Source organism: Neovison vison, chromosome 1, assembly GCF_020171115.1.
Source record: "Neovison vison isolate M4711 chromosome 1, ASM_NN_V1, whole genome shotgun sequence".
In the NCBI taxonomy this organism is placed as follows: Eukaryota; Metazoa; Chordata; class Mammalia; order Carnivora; family Mustelidae; genus Neogale; species Neogale vison.
The window spans coordinates 281,433,101-281,454,091 of record NC_058091.1 but is presented as its reverse complement, the minus strand read 5'-3'; the positions used below and the strand labels follow the sequence as shown (position 1 = coordinate 281,454,091).

Here is a 20,991-nt window from a genome sequence, read left to right as displayed (position 1 = left end):
GCTGTCGAGCAATTAAAAAGATGTGGACAAACCTTAAATGCATATTACTGACTGAATGAAGACGATCTAAAAAGGCTACATATTGTAATACTACAACATATGTCATTCCTGAAAAGGCAAAACCATGGAAGTAATACAAAGTTCAGTGATTGATTCAGAGAGAGAGAGAGAGAGAGGGAGGAGTAAATAGGGAAAGCATAGAAGGTTTTTAGGGCAGTGATAATAATCTGTATGATATTATAGTGATGAATATATGTCATTATATATTTGTCTAAACTCATTGAATATACCATAATAAAAATGAATCCTAAGGTAAATCATGACTTGGGGTGATTATGATGTAGGTTCCCTCTTGGTGCCCTTTTGGTGAGTGATGTTAATAAGGTGGAGGCTGGCATAAGTGGGGGCAGGGAGCTTCTGGAAAATCTCTGTACTTCCCTTTCAGCTTGTGGTAAACCTAAAACTGCTCTAAAAAATAGTTTTACAAAATTAAATGGTTGTACAGAAATAAACCCTTGCATATATGATCAGTGATTTTTGACAAGGGTGCCAAGATCATTTAAAAATAAAGGCTAGTGTTTTCAACAAATGGTGCTGGGAAAAATTGACATCCATGTACAAAGAATGAAGTTGAGCCATAACGCTGTACATAAAAATTAACTAAAAATGGACTAAACACCTGTAAGACCTAAAACCATGAAACTTAGAAGAAAACATATGTGAAACCTCCACAATATTAGATTTGGCAATTATTTCTTGGATATGACACCAAAGGCACAGGTAACTAAAAAAAAAAAAAAAAAACATAAATTAGACTTCATGAAAATTTAAAAATTTTGTGCATCAAAATACACTATCAGAAAGTAAAAAGACAAATAAAATATTTGCAAATCATATATCTGATAAGATATTAATATCCAAAATATATAGAAAATCTTTAAAAATCAACACCAAACAACCTGATTCAAAAATAGGCAAATGATTTGAATAGACATTTCTCCAAAGAAGATATACAAATGACTAACAAACATGAAAATATGCTCAACATCATTAATCATTAGGGAAATGCAGATTAAAGCAATAATACAATACCTCCTCGTACCTATTAGGAAGGTTACCAGCAAAAAAAAAAAAAAACCAAAAAAGAATCCCAAGTGTTGAAAATGTGGAGAAATTGGAACACTTGCGCACTGTTGGTGAGAATACAAAATGGTACAGCCGCTATGGAAAACAGTATGAAGATTCCTCAAAAAATTAAAAAAGAAATACCATATGATCCAGCAATTTTACTTGTCAGTATATACTTAAGGAATTGAAAATGGGGTCTTAGAGAGCTAGTTCTACATCTATGTTTATAGCAGCATTATTTACAATAGCTATAAATGTGAAAACAACCCAGTTGTTAGTGAATGAATGAATACGTAAAATGGGATATAGACATATAATAAAATGTTATTCGGCCTTAAAAGGAAGGATATATGCTACATATGCTACAACATGGATGAGCTTGGATGACATTATGCTAAGTGAAATAAACTAGACACAAAAAGATAAGTGCTACATATTTCTACTTAAGTGAGATACTTAGAGTATTGCCAAACAAACCAAACCAACTGCAGAGACAGAAAATAGAATGGTGGTTGCCAAGGGCTGGGAGGAAGGGGGAAATGGGGATTTCTTGTTTAATAGATAGAGAGTTGCAGTTTTACAAGATGAAAATTTTTTGGAGATGGATGGTGGTATTGGTAGTACTGACTGTGTTTAAAACCACTAAACCATACACTTAAACATAGTGAAGATGCAAGATTTTATGTTTGTGTATTTTGTCACAATAAAAAAAATTTTAAAAAAAGAAAGGGTTAAAGTGGCTGTATTAATTTCAGACAAAGCAGATTTCAGGACAAAAGAATTATAAGGAATAAAATAGGGCATTACATAAAGCCTAAAGTTAAAAGAATAAGGAAATAATAAAAATTAGAGTAGAAATCAATAAAATTGAAAACAAAACAATGGAGTTCCTTAGTTCTTTAAAAAGATTTTCAAATGTTTATTCTTAGAAGAAAGAGGGAGAAAGAAATAACACAAATTATCAATATCATAAATGAAAGTAATCATCACTACTGATCCTGGGTAATTAAAAAGGGATAATAAAAGAATGCTACAAACAATTTTATGCCTATAATTTGAAAATTTAGATGAAGAAATTCCTGGAAAGTACAAATGAAACTCACACAATGAGAAGTAGATAAACTGAATAACATTTTATCTATTAAAGAAATTGAATCAATAATTAATAACCAGCAAAATATGAATTTTCATCAATGAAGACTGCCAAACATATAAGGAAGCAGTAATATCAATTCTCTATAACTTTTCCAGAAAATAGAAGCAGAGAGAATATTTTCTATTTCATTCTATGAGGTGAGAATTATTTTAATACAAAACCAAATCAAACAAACCAAACCAAAACAAACAAAAAAACTACATTACAGGAAAGAATAAGTACCAAGGTATATCTCTTATGAACATAAACAGAAAAACTGTGATCAAAATATTAGAAAATTGAATCCATTAAAAATTATTTCAGGTATGCAAATCTGGTTCAACATTCAAAATCAAATTCAGTTGATCTGAATTTGATTCAGATCAACAGGCTAAAGAAGAAAACCTTCCACTTCAACAGGCTAAAGAAGAAAAACCATACAATAATCACAGAACCGGCAGAGAAAAAAATTGACAATATACAATGTACACTCATGATGTATGTATTTATTTAAAAAACAACTCCTGGGGAGCCTGGCAGGCTCAGTTAGAGCATGCAACTCTTGATCCAGGGTTTATAAGTTTGAACCCCATGCTGGGTGTAGAGATTACTTAAAAAAATATTGGGGCACCTGCGTGGCTCAGTCAGTTAACTGTCTGCCTTCAGCTCAGTTCAAGATCCTAGGGTCCTGGGACTGAGCCCCTCAGTGAGCTCCCTGCTCAGCAGGAAGCCTGAATGTCCCTCTTCCTTTGCCAGTCCTCCTGCTTGTGCTCTCACAGAAGCAGTAATGGTAGAAGTTCCTAAATTTGATAAGAAATACCTATGAAAAAACCCTTTCAAATAGCATATAGTGAAAAAGTAGATGCATTATGCCAAAATCAAGGGGAAAAAATTCATTACAAGGACTATTAAGGTTAGGGCATAAAAGTTCTCCAATTCAATATAGTACTAGAAATCCTTGCCAGATAAATAAGAAAAGGTAATAAAAAGTACATGGATTAGAAATAAACACAATTGTCTGTATTCGTAGATGACAAGATTATCTATGAAGAAAATCCCAAGGAACTGACCAAAGTCCTGTAAATGAGGATAGAAGGTCACTGGATAAAAGATTAATATATAAAACTCAATTTCCAATGTTATAGCACTTAAATATCGGAATTTGAAATTTCTACAAAACCATACTATATATTGTATGATTTCAACTATATAACATTTTGGACAAGAAAAAACTATGAGACAATAAACAGATCAGTGGTTGCCATAAGTTTCAGAACACAAGAGGGCTGAATAAGAAGCACACAAAAGTGTTTGTGAGGTGATGAAACTATTCTGTATGGTATCATAATGGTGAATACCGGACAGTAAGCATTTGTTAAAACTTATAAAACCTTATAGCGTAAAAAGTGAACCAAATGCTATGCAAATTAAAAAAAACAATTTAGGAAGTCAGAAGTTCTCAGGATAGAATGCAGAATGTAATAAAAAAATATAAATGTATTATAAATGTTGAAACAACCTCACTGAGGGAGATTAGGAAGTGTGATGCTGACCCAAGCATCTTTGCAATGAGTGGAGAGGCAAAAAGAACCTTACATAAGATTCATACTCCAGTTGATAAAGTTATTTCCTATGGATATACAGATTTACAGTTCCAAAACCACTACACATGAATATTACAATTGAACAAAAAAGTAAATATATAGTGGAAACCAGATTTCTAACTCTTGAGTGAAGTATTATAGATAAACAAGAGAAGGTCATAAGTCATATGGTGATGGATTAGAGTTGGAAATATCAGCATGAACTCATGTTTAGCTTAATAGATGGATACACAGAAATATTTGTAGACATATGTATACACACAGGTTAGTATATGAGTATATACCTCTTGTCATCTGAGAGGGTGTAGAAGTAAAGATAGTCCAGTAGTAACAGTACACCTGGTGTCCAAATCTTAGTTTCTAAAACTACTCTTCAATGAATAGAACCAGGGATCCTTAGAAAAATGGCCTAATCTAAGACTGGGCAGGAAATACACAAAATGTTCCAGGAACACCTTACAGTGCTAGAAAAAAAAAATCTCAACACAACAAACAAAAATAATCCCCCCACAAACCACAATAACAAGAGTGCTACAAAGGTGCAGAGGGGTCAACTGAAAGAGGTCCAAATGGCCAAAGTTTGAATGATTTGAGCAGCATAATTAATAAAGTAGCATTGGACCCTTGTGCACTGTTGGTGGGCATGCAAACTGGTGCAGGCACTGTGGAAGAGAGTATGGAGGTTCCTAAAAAAATTAAATATGGCACTACCCTACAATCCAGTAAGGGCACCACCAGTATTTATTTATCCAAAGAATACAAAAATATTAATTTGAAAGGATATATGCTCCCCTATGTTTACTGCCAAAGTATGGAAGCAGCCTTCATCATTGAATGAATGGATAAAGAAGATGTGGTATATACAGAATGGAATATTATTCAGCCACAAAAAATGAAATCTTGCCATTTGCAACAAATGAATCGAGCTAGAGAGTATAACACTAAGAAAATATGTCAGTTAGAGAAAGACAAATACCATATGATTTCACTCGTATGTGGAATTTAAGAAACAAAACAAAGAAGCAAGGGGAAAGAGATGAACCCAAAACATTATTAACCATAGAAAACAAACAGATAATTACCAGAAGGGAGTTGGGTAGGGGAAAGGGTGAAATAGGTGAAGGGGATTAAGAGTTAACCTATCTAGATGAGCACTGAGTAATACATGGAATTGTGGAATCACTATATTGTACACCCAGAACTAATATAACACCGTATATTAACTACATAGGAATTAAAAAAATAAAAACAAATAAAGTAGTATTGCATTATACATCAAATTATAAATAAATATTCACCAGTCCATATTGATAAATAAAAGTGGGCTTAGTAAATAATTAAATGTAAGAGTAAATAAATTTCCCATTTAGAATAACTTCAAATAGTTTATGTATATACTCTGCCCTTAAGAAAGTAGAATATTATTCTACTATTCCCCAGTCCTTAGTCATGGGCTATGCCTAATGATTATCCTTCAAACAGAAAACTATGGAATGAGGAGAAAATAAAGTAACTTTATAGTGGAGAAGCCTGACAAATAACTACCTCAATCCAGGTGATTAGCATTAATATTAAGAGTGATAAGACATATTGATAGTAATACCCTTGGATATGATGCAAAAATAATGGCACTTTATGTCTGTGATCTACCTCTCCAAAAAACTTACCCTAATCTAATCATGAGATCATCAGGCAAATCTCAACTGAGAGATATGCTCTAAGATACCTTACTAATGCTCCTCAAAATTGTGAAGTTTATAAAAAACAAGGAAAGCCTAAGAAACCTTATATTAAAAAAAAAACAAGAGCAAATTGGGGCACCCAGGTGGCTCAGTTGGTTGGGCGTCAGATTCTTGGTTTTGGCTCAGGTCATGATCTCATGAGTCACAGGATCAAGTTCCTCATCATGTAGGGCTCCACACTCAGTGGGGAGTCTGCCTGAAGGATCTCTCCCTCTGCCCTATACCCCTCCCCACTGCCTCTTTAAAAATAAATAAATGTCTTCTTCTTTTTTTTTTTTTTTTTCAAAAGAGTAGACTAGAGGATGTGGAAGTAAATGGTATGCTGGGTGAAAAGAGTATATTGGGTAAAAACTAGGAAAATTTGAATAAAGTATGTGTTTTATTTAGTACTTATTAATAATACTGTATCAATATTGGTTCATTAATTATGAAAAATAAAGCATAGTAATGACAAATATTAATAATAGGAAACTGGGTATGGGATATATGGAATTCTCTGTAAAATCTTTGCAATCATTTTGTATCTAAAGTTGTTCTGAAATTAAAAATTAAAAAAATTTATTGAAAATAAAAAGGGAAATATATATATATGTATATATATATATAATGTGAAAATTTTTTGGAATTTTCTGGGGATTTTGTTTTTACATGCTGATGTTTGGATCTCAACCCGACTCAATTCCATCAGAAACTCTAAGGTATAATCTCGGCTCTGGCATCGGACTATATTTTTTTAAGCTTTTAAGTATAATGAACTATTGAATTAGATGAACTGAATGATTACTCATAAAGAAGTAAAATCTGAAGTATTTTAATACCAAAGAAAACAGAGAATCAGACACAATGCTTTACTTGTGAAACCTAAGACGACTTTGGGTAACAATAATGCCTAGATTGTTTAAACTTCCTTAAAATAGAGAATACATTTTTTTTTAAAGTTTTCTTACTCTTGCCAAGAGGTAAACAAAACCTGATAATCCAAAATTAGCTAGGGGATCACAAAAATAGTCACCATAACAATAAATAACAGGCCAATTTCACCTATAGACAGGCTACAATGTGTTAAAAACAATAATACATCAGGACAAATAGTTTTTATCCCAGAAATAATCTTACCAGTCAACACAAGGATATTTGTTACTGTAACTGACTTTACTAATAGTGTAACCAGATAAATCTAGGGAAATAAGTGTTCCAGTGTTTGTATAAAACCTTGGTCATTTTAGCAAATATAACTACATAGTAATTAAAAATTGCTTTGAATTGACAAAAATGTAAGTCAAATGTAAAAATACACTCTTAATGCATAATTAACACTTCCAGAAAAAACTTTCCAGATGTTTCTCCTACATATTTATCACATGCCCATTAATTGCCTCAAAAATGTTTTCCCTCCCAAACCACCTTTCCCCACACTTGCACTGTACATATACACTTTTATTTTTTTACTCTGTCAGCTTTCAATTACTTTTTTCTTTATTTGAACATTAGTGCTCTGTGCTTTCTAAAGTAGATATTTTGGGTCTTAGCTTTTCCAAATCTATTTTTCCTAGAACAATGTGCACAAAAGGCCAAGGGGCTAATTATGCAGCACAGTATCATGACAAAGAGTGGGAAGAAGGGGAAGTTGGAAGATTCCAAAGTATCCTTCAGGGGTGAGAGAGAAACTCAAGTAAGCTACCTATCTTGAGTTGATATATATATATATTTTTAAAGATTTTATTTATTTTATTTGACAGACAGAGATCACAAGTAGGCAGAGGCAGGCAGAGAGAGAGGAAGGGAAGCAGCTCCCCGCTGAGCAGAGAGCCCGACCGAAGCGGGGCTTGATCCCAGGACCCTGGGATCATGACCTGAGCCGAAGGCAGAGGCTTTAACCCACTGAGCAATCCAGGTGCCCCGAGTTGATATATTTTATTCAGCCACAATAGGTTAATGGATAAGAACCTTATGGTTATGTTGATATATTCCAAAAAAGCATTTAGTAAAATTCAAAGCCTTTTCTAGCATTTCTTAGCTGTTATTTAAGAATACTTCTGAAACTCAGCATAGATTTATTTTATTGAACAAAATGAAATTCGTTGTCTTTTTCTCAACTACTAATTTGATTTGAATACTTTTTTAATCATTACTGATTGTTTTTTAGGGAATCAAATATACTGGCTGACTAGTCTCTAATGAACAAATAAATATTTGTCTCCAGTCTGGACTTACTGATTTAGAATCTTTGATGGGTGGAGCCTGAGCATCTTTGGTTTTAAACAGCCCGCCGATGATCTGGATCCATGCATGGAATATACGAGGGAAGACAGACAACTACACAATTAATTTCAGTGTGAGGCAGACTGAGACCAGGACCCTGGAAATCTATGAGAAGTACTATGGAGGCACAAAGGTGGGAGACATTGATTCTGACTGAGAAGCCTTCTAAAGAGAAGATATATTATAAAGTCTGTGAAGGAAAAACACAAACTAATAAGGACCATTATTCTATACCTCACTTAGGAGAAGGAAAAGAGCTTCCTTTGAACTGCCTCTTACAGGATAAGCCTATAGATATTTGAAGACAGACTTCTTACCTTTTTCTAAGAATAACGTTTCAGTTTCTTGATGTTGAAGAACATTTTAACATTAAGCTTGCCCAGTCCTGATACTGTACTACCAGAGGTCTAATATTAATCATTAAATTTCTAAGGTTTTAACAGAATTGGTAGAAACTAAGAAAAGAAACTAAGAAAAAATAGTGTCCTCCTTCTGCTTGTTCTAACATTATTTCCCCTATGCAAAAGAGCCCCTAAAGTCCATATATTAGCATAATGGATCTTCCCTGTAGTTGTTTTACTTTTTTGTCTCAATACTATCTGGAAGCATCTTTGATTGGGTTGATTAAAGCCCCTCTATGAATCTGCATGTATACTAGAAAAGGTAAGACTATATGGTTTTCTTCCTGATATATAAAAAAATCTAGTGGAATATATATATATATATATATATATATATATATATATATATATATATATATCTCCCCCAACCCAGGATTCTCTTAAGTGAGATGTAATTGGCGCAACATGTTAGTTTCAGGTATGCACCTACAGAGAGTAACAGGAATCACCCACGTCAAGCATGAAATGTCAAGCAGTGACACAAGAGCCAAAGGCGTTGCAGCTAAGACCAGATACTGAAATAAGCACCAGTAGACGGCACCCTCAGAATGATGATGAGCAGAAAAAGAAGAGTTCTGCAAAAGCCCAAGACAGATTAAATCCCTTTAAAAAAGAAAGATTTTCACAGCAAACTATCAGACTTTCAAGACACTGACCCTTTCACATTTGACCACATCAAAAAGGGGGCCACTCTGCCGGACTGATCTCTGAACAGAACAGAGGTCCTGCACTGCTTGGACATAATAAGCAGCACTTGCTGAGGGCTGACCCCACAGATGGAGGCCTTTACTGAACTGCGCGCTCAAAGACTGATTTCATCTTTGGTGTCTTAACTTCCTACTCCCTGTACTATCTTTCTTGCTGTGTAACTTTTCTTGTGCTTTGTTTTGTATGGTGGTAAGAGGCAAAGTTGAACAAAGAGTGAAATGTCACTGAGTTCGGAATCCTGAACCTGCTTTATAATTACGTTAACCTTGCTTTACAATTGAATAAAGCTGGCATTGTGGAAAGACAACTCATGTGTGTGCCTTCCTACCGTGCTCATGACAACAACATAATACTTTGATATTTATATACATTGAGAAATGATGATGACAATAATCAGGGTAACATCTGTCACCAAATATAGTTACAAAAATGTTTTCCTTGTGATGAGAGCTTTTAAGATCTACTTTCTTAGGGATGCCCGGGTGGCTCAGTTGGTTAAGCAGCTGCCTTCAGCTCAGGTCATGATCCCAGCGTCCTGGGATTGAGTCCCACATCGGGCTCCTTGCTTGGCAGGGAGCCTGCTTCTCCCTCTGCCTCTACCTGCCACTCTGTCTGCTTGTGCTCACTCTCGCTCTTCTCTCTCTGATAAATAAATAAAATCTTAAAAAAAAAAAAGATCTACTTTCAAATATGTAATATAGTATTAGCTGTTATTGTCACCATAATGTATATTCTATTGGCTTATTATTTTTTTTTAATTTTTTTTTTTTTTTTTTTTACAGAGAGAAATCACAAGTAGATGGAGAGGCAGGTAGAGAGAGAGAGGGAAGCAGGCTCCCTGCTGAGCAGAGAGCCCAATGCGGGACTCGATCCCAGGACCCTAAGATCATGACCTGAGCCGAAGGCAGCGGCTTAACCCACTGAGCCACCCAGGCGCCCCTCTATTGGCTTATTATTAAAGAAATATTTTAATGCTTTGCAGAAAGAATGAAATCTTCCATGTGTGATGGTGGAAAACTTTATCTCTTTTGGGGAAAAATACAGAATCCTACTTCACACTATATTCAAAAATATACGCTGGATGGGTTACTATTAAAAATGTAATCGAGGTATGCATAATAAATACAGTAAACTATGATAAAATAGTGAAAAAATGCAAAACTAAAGAAAATAGAGGTAAAGATGGAGAATATTTTTGTAAATTTGCCTTGTACAAAACCCACCTAAGGAACACCAAATCTCTGAAGTCTTAAGGGGAAGGACAGGCAGGTTCATATCAAGTCAACAATAATAAAATCAGAATGATGAAGGGAAAGTTAGAAAGATAAAAAAGAAATAAGAAGGGTGCCTGGGTGGCAAAAGAAATAAGAAGGGTGCCTGGGTGGCTCAGTGGGTTAAAGCCTCTGCCTTCAGCTCAGGTCATGATCCCAAGGTCCGGGGATCGAGCCCCACATCTGGCTCTCTGCTCGGCGGGGAGCCTGCTTCCTCCTCTCTCTCTCTCTCTCTGCCTGCCTCTCTGCCTACTGGTGATCTCTATCGGTCAAATAAATAAATAAAATCTTAAAAAAAAAAGTGATAACAAGCTTGAAGAAAATAGTTGTAGATTATCAAAAACACATCAGGAATATTGCTATCAATTGTTTTAAAAAGGCAAAAATAATAGAAAAATATATAAAGGATAGAAGCAGAAAAAATAAAACACAAATGTTGAATAAATCTATGAACGCTTCAACCTCAATATTAATAATGGGATTGCACATTAAACAAGAAAGAGATGCCATTTTTACTTATTAAGAGGACAAAAGTCAAAATGAATTGGCAGGGCATGTAGACACAGGCAGTCCCATCAAAGAGACAATTTGGTGTTTATCTCAGTTTAAAAATATGTATAGTCTTTGACTCAGAAACTCAACTTCTAGGCAAGTTTTATACATGTGTACAAATATCAATATATATCTGATAATAGCAAAAAGTTGGAAACAATTCAAATTTTCAGAGTTTTTAGCAAGGGAAATTTCTACTTATAATGGTTAGTTTTAGGTATCAACTTGACTGGCCATGGGATGCCCAGATCGAACATAACTTTTGGATGTTCTGCAAGGGTGTTTCTAGATATGATCAGCATTTGGATCAGTGGGCTCAGTAAAGCAGACTCCCCTCCCCAATGTGAGTGGGCATCATTTGAACAACTAGAGGTGTGAACAGAACAAAAGTAGTGGGGGGGGGAGTTCGAACCTCTTTTCCTATCTCACTGCTTGAGCTACATCTCATTTCATCTTCTGCCTTTAGACTGGGATGTACACCTTTGACTCCTCCAGTTCCCAGCCTTGGGAGCCAAACTAAATTCTACCACCAGCTTTCCTGGTCTCCAGCTTGTCAATGGCCGAATCACAAGACTTGTCAGTCTCCATATTTGCATAAGCCAATTCCTCATAATAACTCTCCTTTTGTATGTATGTTCTCCTATTGGTTCTGTTTCTTAGGAGAACCCTGACTTTCACACCTCTCAACTAGAGGCTACATTTCTCAGCCTTTCTTACACCTACAGGTACTCTCATAACTCAATTCTAGCCAATTGGATGTAAATAAGCACTGACAGGGACAATTCTAGGTATACCTTTAAAGAGAAGCTGCTCACTCGTCACTTCCCCTGTCCTCTTCTTCCCTTCCTGTGGGCCATACCTAATATGATGGAGAGGAACCAGTTCCTTCTAGTGGGAAAATCACTCTAGGTGATGGCGACAAAATCAATGAAATCTGGGTTCCTGAAAACTGTCTTGAGGAGAGCCACCTGACTCTCCTGGGACTTCTGTATGAGACAAAAATATATTTTCCTTCTGGTTTAAGCCAGTGTTCATCACTTCCGGTTTGTGAAGGTAACAAGATACTCCAACCAACACAGTAAATATACACACACTGAGCATGTGACACTGAAATGTGAAAACATGCCATTTAGATACTTCTATCCAAATTCGAATACAAGTTCCTAGTCAAAACCCACAAATCAACATTCTGACATCTCCAAAATTCTGAGGACAAATAACCGAAGCAACATTCAGCTCAGTGCCACTTTCTTTCTCACTGACCTCCAAAGTAAGAGCCATCTGTCAGCTTCATTTCTTTACTGGATTTTGTGATGACACCAGCAACTCCATGTTGAATGAAATACATTTTTTTACCCACAGCTCCTTCTCGTATGATATAATCTCCAGGTTGAAACACCTCAAATCTCAACTTGCTCAGCATGGCGGTCACGAAATTGGGATCTGCATTAGCAAACAGCGGCATGGTAGCCACTAGTTTCCGACAGTTGAAGTTGACGATCTCCTAAAGATGGCAAGGGCAGACAAATACCAAGAGAGGTATTAATCATGGCAGGAAGAAGAACACATGCTTACATTAAAATCTACACATAGCCCAATACTGCAATTTAAGTTCAGAACCAAAGACACATAAATTCTAATAATCTGCATATCTCTTCAAAGCCAGAAATTGTGTTTTATTTTTGTGTTGGAACTTTGTATTCCCAGCATCTAGCACAGTATAGGCATACATTAAACACTAAGTCAATGTGAATTAAATATATATGTCTTACCTTTTAGAACTTCCCAATCCCTTTACCAAACTTCATATAAAATTAGAACTCAAATGTGAAAGAGTTCTAGTCTCCACTTTATCTTGTTTTATGAAGAAAAGAAGTCACATTACCTCCTGTTACCTATGATATTACTGCTTTTGTGCCCCATTGTGTTGAACAATCTAACTTGCACCTACTGACCAGAATTCTGAAACGAAAGTCCAGCTGCCAGACAAGCATTTTAATGTTTTTTTTCCTTAATGTTATTCATATCAAAGTGAGGACAATGAGGTGTGCAAGAAAGGTTATACAAAGAAGGCTCTAATCTAACTATAATCTATAATTGTAAATTCAATCTGTTTCTGGGCTAGACCAGAAAATCACTCTTTTTAAACCTCCTGGGCTTTAGACTGGAGGGACTACAGTTTTCTTTTCCTGAATTGTTTGTTTCTCTTATTCCTGGAGCCTGGCCAACTCTGAATTAGACTTAAACATTTGATTTCATTCTGTACCTGTGGTCAAGATTAGACATAGTGTTATCTCTTTGGACTAAAATAGAGATATGGGAACAACCATTTTTTTTTTTTTAAGATTTTATTTATTTGAGAGAAAGAGAAAACATAAGCACACAGGCACTGGGGAAGGGCAGAGGGAGAAGAAGACTCTTGCCTGAGCAGGGAGATTGCCATGGGGCTGGAGCCTGACATGGGCTTGATCTCAGGGTCCTGAAATCATGACCCGGGCCAAACGCGCAGACGCTTAACCGAGTGAACCATCCAGGTGACACTGGAACCAACTATTTTTTTTTTTTTTAAGATTTTATTTTATTTATTTTACAGAGAGAGATCACAAGGAGACTGAAAGGCAGGCAGAGAGAGAGAGGAAAGCAGGCTCCCTGCTGAGCAGAGAGCCTGATGCGGGACTCGATCCCAGCACCCTGAGATCATGACCTGAGCCGAAGGCAGTGGCTTAACCCACTGAGCCACCCAGGCACCCAGAACCAACCATTTTTAATCTTGCAAGTTACATAGGTAAAGAGATAAATAGTGGGAACCTAATTTTTTTTTTTTTAAGATTTTTATTTATTTATTTGCAGACAGAGATCACAAGTAGGCAGAGAGGCAGACAGAGAGAGAATGGGAATCAGGCTCCTTGCTGAGCAGAGAGCCGATACGGGGCTCGATCCCAGGACCCTGGGATCATGACCTGAGCCGAAGGCAGCGGCTTAACCCACTGAGCCACCCAGGCGCCCCAGTAGGAACCTAAATTCTACCACAATGCCATTTCTCAAATATTTGTTCTCCAATGAGGCCTAAAGAAAAACGGTTAACCCTGAATTTGTGATCTCTTTTATGAGGCATAGATACTGAAGGAAATCCTGCTAAAAGGTGGGAAAAGGGCAAAAAAAAAAAAAAAACCAAAACTGGAAGTATTAACGAAAGCTGAGATCTGAATTCTTGCTTTGGAAAAGTATGTTATATAAGCTAATAGATAAAATAGTCAATAAATAGATAATAAATAGATAAAAAAGTTAATAGATAAAATAGATTAAAAAGAGTTTCTTCAGTTTTGGTTCATGAAATGACCTGACCTTATTTTGGAATTGGTAAGAAACTTGTAGCTAATACCGGGGCACAAAATTTGGGGTCCGCCATGGAGAAGAAGGTATTTCAACTTTAATAGTATTTTGTCAGTTCAGTAGGGCTAAGAAGAGTCTCCAATGGTGGGGTTTCATGGAGGACGGTAAAATATTCAACAGTCAGCCATAATAAGCAATAAGTGAACATAACAACAAAAACAAGAGAAAGATATTACATGTGGTACCTCATGTAACATCATCCAAGCCCCAATAATGTTCAGTTGACTCCATGGGAGGCTGTACCGAGGTCAACTTGTAGTTAATTTTGACTGGTGCTGGCGAGGCTTGGTGGGGATGGGACTACAGTAAGATACAGCAGCTGGTACGAGCTGAGTAGATATGCAGGCAGGCAGAGGAGGTGGAGGGAGGGCAGGAAGGGAAGAAGAAAGGGAGGAAGATGGAGTTTGAGCAGTGGAAAAAAGTGCTCCCAAAGACTAGTTTTGTTCCCATTGGGAGATATGTACTTAAAACTCCTAGAAAGCTCTCTCAAGCAAACAGCTTGAGAAATAAGTCTCTGGTGTATAAAAATGTGTTTTTTATTATTCAAAATCTTTCTGTACAAAAACTTCAAGAAGATAAAAGGTGAACCACTCAAGGTGGTTGAAAGAAGACAGAGAGGTCATTAAAAGGACCAGATTGACTGTCTGAATTAATGATTTCACATGCAAAATGGCAAAGAAGAATACTGTGGAGGAAAGTGAACATAAGTCAAGTTGCAGAGAAAATAAGAAATTTCAAACAAAAATAATAAAACAGAGAATTCTTTTATCTGTGTTCTTGGATTTCAACTACACAACTTTTCATTGTTCTCTTACTCTTTATTTTAGAAAATAATTGGAAGTATATTTTATAAACAATTTAGCTGTACTTTATTTATATGAATAACTTTTTCTATGACACATTGCCTGTTCAGGTACACCTATTGTAACTGCCTTGATTGTAACACCGTGGGGATAATTTCATATTATTGTTATGGCTTAAAGGAATCCATTAATTTTCTCCCTCTCTGTGGAACTTTTATCCCCAATGTGACGACTATCAGATTGAAACTATAAATTCTAACAAGCATTTGATAAGAAAAAATGTAATTAGAAAGTTATTTGCATTTAAAAGCCCTCTCTCCTCCTACAAAATTGGCTTGCTTCGAGGGTATCTAGTTTAATAGAAACATCATGTAAGTCTAGAAATGAAGCAAAACTTTTAAAAGCTCTTCCCCATCAATCACATTTCTTTATAGCACATTTTCTTAGAGAACATATTTAATTAAGTTATTAATATCTCTCCATATGTAAAACAAGACTTTTAAAGCTCCTCCTCCATCAATCACAGTCCCTTATAGCACACTGACTTAACTGAGACACACAGTTAAGTTATTAATATCTCTAATTTCCATCTATGTTCTTTATGGCAGTTTTTATAATAAGCTCTTTTAGCAATACGTCTAGCTTGAGTTAGAAGTATTGACCATATGCACTAAACTAAGGAATGCTCCATTCTTAAGGGAATCAGACAGGGCCCTGACCTCAATAAGGTACTCCATATTAGCAAGCTTACTGCAAATACTTAAAAAATTGTTATCTTTTTCTTCCTGGAGCGTCTTGTAGTAACAGAAAGTATAGATGTGGTAAAAAACAAACAAAGAAATACAATCATCCAAAAAAAAAAAAAAATTCCACAAGGATGAGTGTATTTCAAAAGGGGCCAAAGGAAAGAGCTACCAATAGCTAAAGCTTTAACGATTGGTGTAACAGTAAAGAATGTAGAGTTAGATTAATCCCAAAGTATAAAATAAATAATCATGAGACCATATTTATACAATATAATTAAACAACGGAGTTAATTAAAAAAGCACGGGGAAATAGACAAATCTGTTCAAATTCCAAACTTTTCTCTACTAAATAAAAGCATAATACAGTAAACAACGATGAAGAACACTGCATTTGATCTTACTTTGATATGTCAGTTTATTTCAAATATGAAAGTCTTTCCTTTCCAGCGCTCCTTTGTCTTGTTTTGCTCAAGTATGATAGAATTATTTATGTTCATTGTTTGGTCCCAGACTAGAGAATATTTTTTAAAGTATCATTCAGACAGAGTAAAGTGCACAAATCTAAAGTGAATTTTCAAATGTATAACCACAACCTCTCTATCCATTCATCCATTGTCAGCGGACACCTGGGATGTTTCCATGGTTTGACTACTGTAGACTCTGCTGCAATAAACACTGGGGTGCATGTATCCCTTTGAATTAGTGTTTTTGTAGTCTTTGGGTAAACATCCAGAAATGCAACTGCTGAATTGTAAGGCAGTTCTATTTTTAACTTTTTGAGAAACCTCTGTACTGTTTTCCACAATGGCTATACCTGCACCGATTTCTCTTGAATATTTATTTACCTTATATTGGAATTACTGGGTGATAAGGTAAGCTTATATTTAATTCTAGTGGATACTAGCAAAAGTTTTCTAAAATGATTGCATTATTTTTCTCACATTCTTTGATTTTAGCCATTAGTAGGTATGCAGAGATATCTTATTGTTTTTAAATTTTTTCCCATTGCAGTTTTATCTTACATTTCCCCAATGATTAATGTTGTTATGCACGTTTTTAATAGGCTTACTGATCAGATAAATATCCTGTTTGGTGAACTGCCCAGTCAAGTTTTCCTCATTTCTTTTTTTTTTTTTTCCTGTTGTTGGAGTTCTTCTTATAGTCTTGACATGAGTTCTTGGTTGGGATATACTTTGTAAGTATTTTCTCCTCATCTGTGACTTGCCTTTTTACTCTCAGCGTTAATTTTTTATTATTTTTTTGGTTTAACTTTATGACAATCAGGAAATTGGATTTTGTACATATATGTATAAACAGAGAGAGAGAGAGAGAGAGAGTGATTTACAAAGGATTTTTAATTAATTTTTTAAATGATTATTTATTTGGAAGGGAGAGAGAACACACAAGGGGATGGAAGGGCAGAGGGAGAAGCAGACTCTGTCCTGAGCATGGAGCCTAATGAGGCTCTATCCTGGGACCCTGAATTCATGATCTGAGCCAAAGGCAGACACCTAACCAACTGAGCCACCCAGGTGCCCCACAAAGGATTTATTTTAACCATAAACCAGTACTTAGGTATTATGCAAAGTCTGAGACCCTGATAAAGTTAAGCAATTTTTTTTTGGGTCATTATTAAAAAGAGTAGTAATATTTTAAGTCTCCTTGAAACACTATATTTCTTTACCAATAACTTAAGTATCATTGGGGAAAGTTCCATTTTGTAAAACATTTAGTTCTCTTCCATTCTACTTTATTTTATTCTACACAGTATAGTTCTAAAATGTTTTAGGCATGGTGGCTATAAATATAATTACCATGATTACAATAATGAATCATAGAGTATCTTAACAAAACAGAGCTGCTGTTACATTGCTAAATTCCTACACCCAACACACCCTATATTTTTAGACTTTGCAGAACACACAAGACCTTCCTTCTAAGAACTTATATTAGACATTCCAATGTCATCCAGACATACGACTTCTATATTAACATCAAACACGAATAAACAAATATAGTCAAATCTACGTCAACTGACACTTTATCCCCTAGGAGATCCTATAAAAGAGTGCTGCTGATGTTGCCCTATTTCCCCCAGTTCAGAAACTGGGACTGGTGAGAACTGGAGTAAGTGGATGTGTTAGGGTTTTATCTTTTTTTTTTTTTAAAGGTAAGGATAATCTTAAGAATGAACATAATAAAAATAAGAGACTATTTTTTTGTATGCTTTCCAGTATCCAGGTATGACTTTAAATCTTTTACAAGCATTAATTTATTTTATCCTTGCAAAGTATTATTACTTAAGTATTATTACTACTCCATTTTACAGAAGAGACTGAATAATCTGCTAAAGACCACACACTTGCAAGAGGAATAACCATGGTTTGCTGGGCGACCCAGCTCTCCAACTTAGGGGTTTGATGGATTCTAAGAAGCTATCTTACTTTTTGTGCATATCTGGTATTACCACATACCTGAAAGATTTCTGTATTACCCATAAATTTGTTTTTTTGAAATTTACATATTTTGAGAGTCTGACATGAGTCTTTGTTGATTGTGGGGCAGCAAACGGATGGCAATGAACTTGGCTATTTTTATTTTACCCACAACAATTATTTTTAAAAATCTGAATCTGAATGCCTTTATTTCTTGAAAAATAAAACAAACTATTCAGGATTGTTCCATGGGTCTTTGCCCTCATCGTGGCTCTCATGTAGATTAAAGAAAAAAAAGGATTCAATGACCTGCCAAAGATGACATTCTCCTCTTTGTCACTTTTCAGAGGAAGAGGATAATCTTGTGGACACATTTATGGCACTTTACTAAAATACAGTTCACCAGGCTTGAATTCTGAGGAGAGAATCTGGAGAAGCTGAAAAGAATCTAGAGCTACATCTCCAGCGGATATGACTCAAAATCTCTACTTTTGGGGCGCCTGGGTGGCTCAGTGGGTTAAGCCGCTGCCTTCGGCTCAGGTCATGATCTCAGGGTCCTGGGATCGAGTCCCGCATCGGGCTCTCTACTCAGCAGGGAGCCTGCTTCCTCCTCTCTCTCTATCTGCTTGCCTCTATGCCTACTTGTGATTTCTCTCTGTCAAATAAATAAATAAAATCTTTAAAAAAAAAAATCTCTACTTTCTTTTTTTTTTTAATTTTTTTTCCAATTTATTTATTTTCAGAAAAACATTATTCATTATTTTTTCACCACACCCAGTGCTCCATGCAAGCCGTGCCCTCTATAATACCCACCACCTGGTACCCCAACCTCCCATCCCCCCCACCACTTCAAACCCCTCAGACTGTTTTTCAGAAAATCTCTACTTTCAATAACACACTCAAAGTTATAAGCAATCAGGTTTGGAAACCATGGTTCCTAAAATAAAGATGTATCTGAAAGTTTACACCTAGTTAAGGGAAAAGATATACATGTATATATTCAGTATAATATAAGTAGTAAAAAAATATGTATATGGGTTAGTCTCTCTCTCTCTCCCTGTGTGTGTGCGCACACACACATTCAATCCCTGATTCCAAAACTAAATGGCTCTGTGCCCACAGAAAGTGACTCAGATTCTTCAAATCTTAATCTTCCCATCTGTAAAATGGAGACAACATAGCAACTCTATCATAGATTAGGATAATTAAATTAACACAAGTAAAACATTAATAAAGTTTACTCAGTGTTATCTGTTTTAACCACTGTAATTTATAGCTGTACTATAAAATAATATTAATATCAAATGAATTGTATAGACCATATATCCTATATTTTCAAAGAAACAAATGCTTCAAGGTAATTTGGGAAAAGGATACTGAGTCACGTTAAAAAAAAAAGTGGGGATTGTTGATTCAAAACAAAAGATAAGGTGAGTGCAGAGCTTCTGAAGAAGAAAATGATAAGATATTCTTAGGGGAGAGTCAGTGAAATTCACTTGTGGCTAAAGCCAAGGAATAAAATACAGAATTCTTATAATAAAGGTGTTCTATTGATATAATAAATTCGGAAGGTGAATTGTACATACACATTCCATCATTTTTTTTTAAGAAAGGAAACACATGAAGCAATTTAAAAACAATTTTCCTCAGCATTCCCAACTGGCTTCTACTGATCTGGGCATTTGCCTTCTAAATTGCAAGATGGTGGACTGCATGTGTGAGAAAATCGGTCCATTCTGGCATATCTTCATGCTTAAAAATGTTCTAAACGTTTGTCCAAACATCGGGTAACAAGTTAGGTACTGCTTCAATTTCTTAAACTGAAAGCATTTCCCTTGACTTCTATATCTTAATTGGGAAAATTTAAGGTAATCTATTTGTCTAGTCGAGATCAGCTGTCTTATTTTTTAAAGAAAGCTTTCACTGCAACTCCTAAATAATCTCAATATCAAAAACTATGTAATAGACTACAAAGCTAAGGAACATTTACCCTTAACATTTGTTTGGGGAGAATTAAAAGTGTTTAGAAGTAGAAAAAGGAGGATTGCTGAATTAATATGGAATGCCTCAATTTTAGTCTATTGTAGTTTTCCATTTCACTAAAGAAGTAATCAAGTATTTGTGTATTAGCTAAAAGATGCATCAAAAAAAATCTTTGAAAAAAATGCCTATACACACATCTCTTAAAATATATGAGAAAAAAACTCTGTATTTTTTTAAGAATTTATATTTCTTTTTTTTTTAAGATTTTATTTATTTATTTGACAGAGAGAGATCACAAGTAGACAGAGAGGCAGGCAGAGGGAGAGAGAGGGAAGCAGGCTCCCTGCTGAGCAGAGAGCCCAATGTGGGACTCGATCCCAGGACTCTGAGATCATGACCTGAGCCGAAGGCAGCAGCTTAACCCACTGAGCCACCCAGGCGCCCAAATCTCTGTATTTTTATCACCTTAATAAATGTTTTAATATGTGTATATATTCCTTAAGACAAACTTTTATTCACCTTAATATATTTGTAATCACAATATACATTCAATATTTGTTCCTTTTTTCCCTATCTTTATAATATAAAATATTTCCTATTTTGAGACATGGTCCTAGTTGCTATTCTTTTTAATGGCCACACGATATTCCATCTTGTGTTAGTCATAGCTATAATAAGAAAAGAGCAGTAGAGATACAGAGAAATAGTCTGCAATAGTCTCTTTCCTACTGACATTTTTCACCATTACTTATTTTGAAACCCAGCTATATCATTAGTTGCTAGATCAATAGTCTCTTCAAATTATGTTAAAGGCAATTAGTCTAAAAT

At 35.3% G+C, this 20,991-nt stretch overlaps 1 protein-coding gene across 1 annotated transcript in view; it reads right to left on the bottom strand.

Annotated features, from left to right (window-relative positions):
* Positions 1–20,991, bottom strand: part of HCN1 (hyperpolarization activated cyclic nucleotide gated potassium channel 1) — a 405,582-nt gene that overhangs the window by 41,290 nt on the left and 343,301 nt on the right. Inside the window, exon 6 of the mRNA XM_044232186.1 lies at positions 12,067–12,307. Coding sequence (XP_044088121.1) covers positions 12,067–12,307 — 241 coding nt within the window. The remainder of the gene's footprint in view (positions 1–12,066; positions 12,308–20,991) is intronic.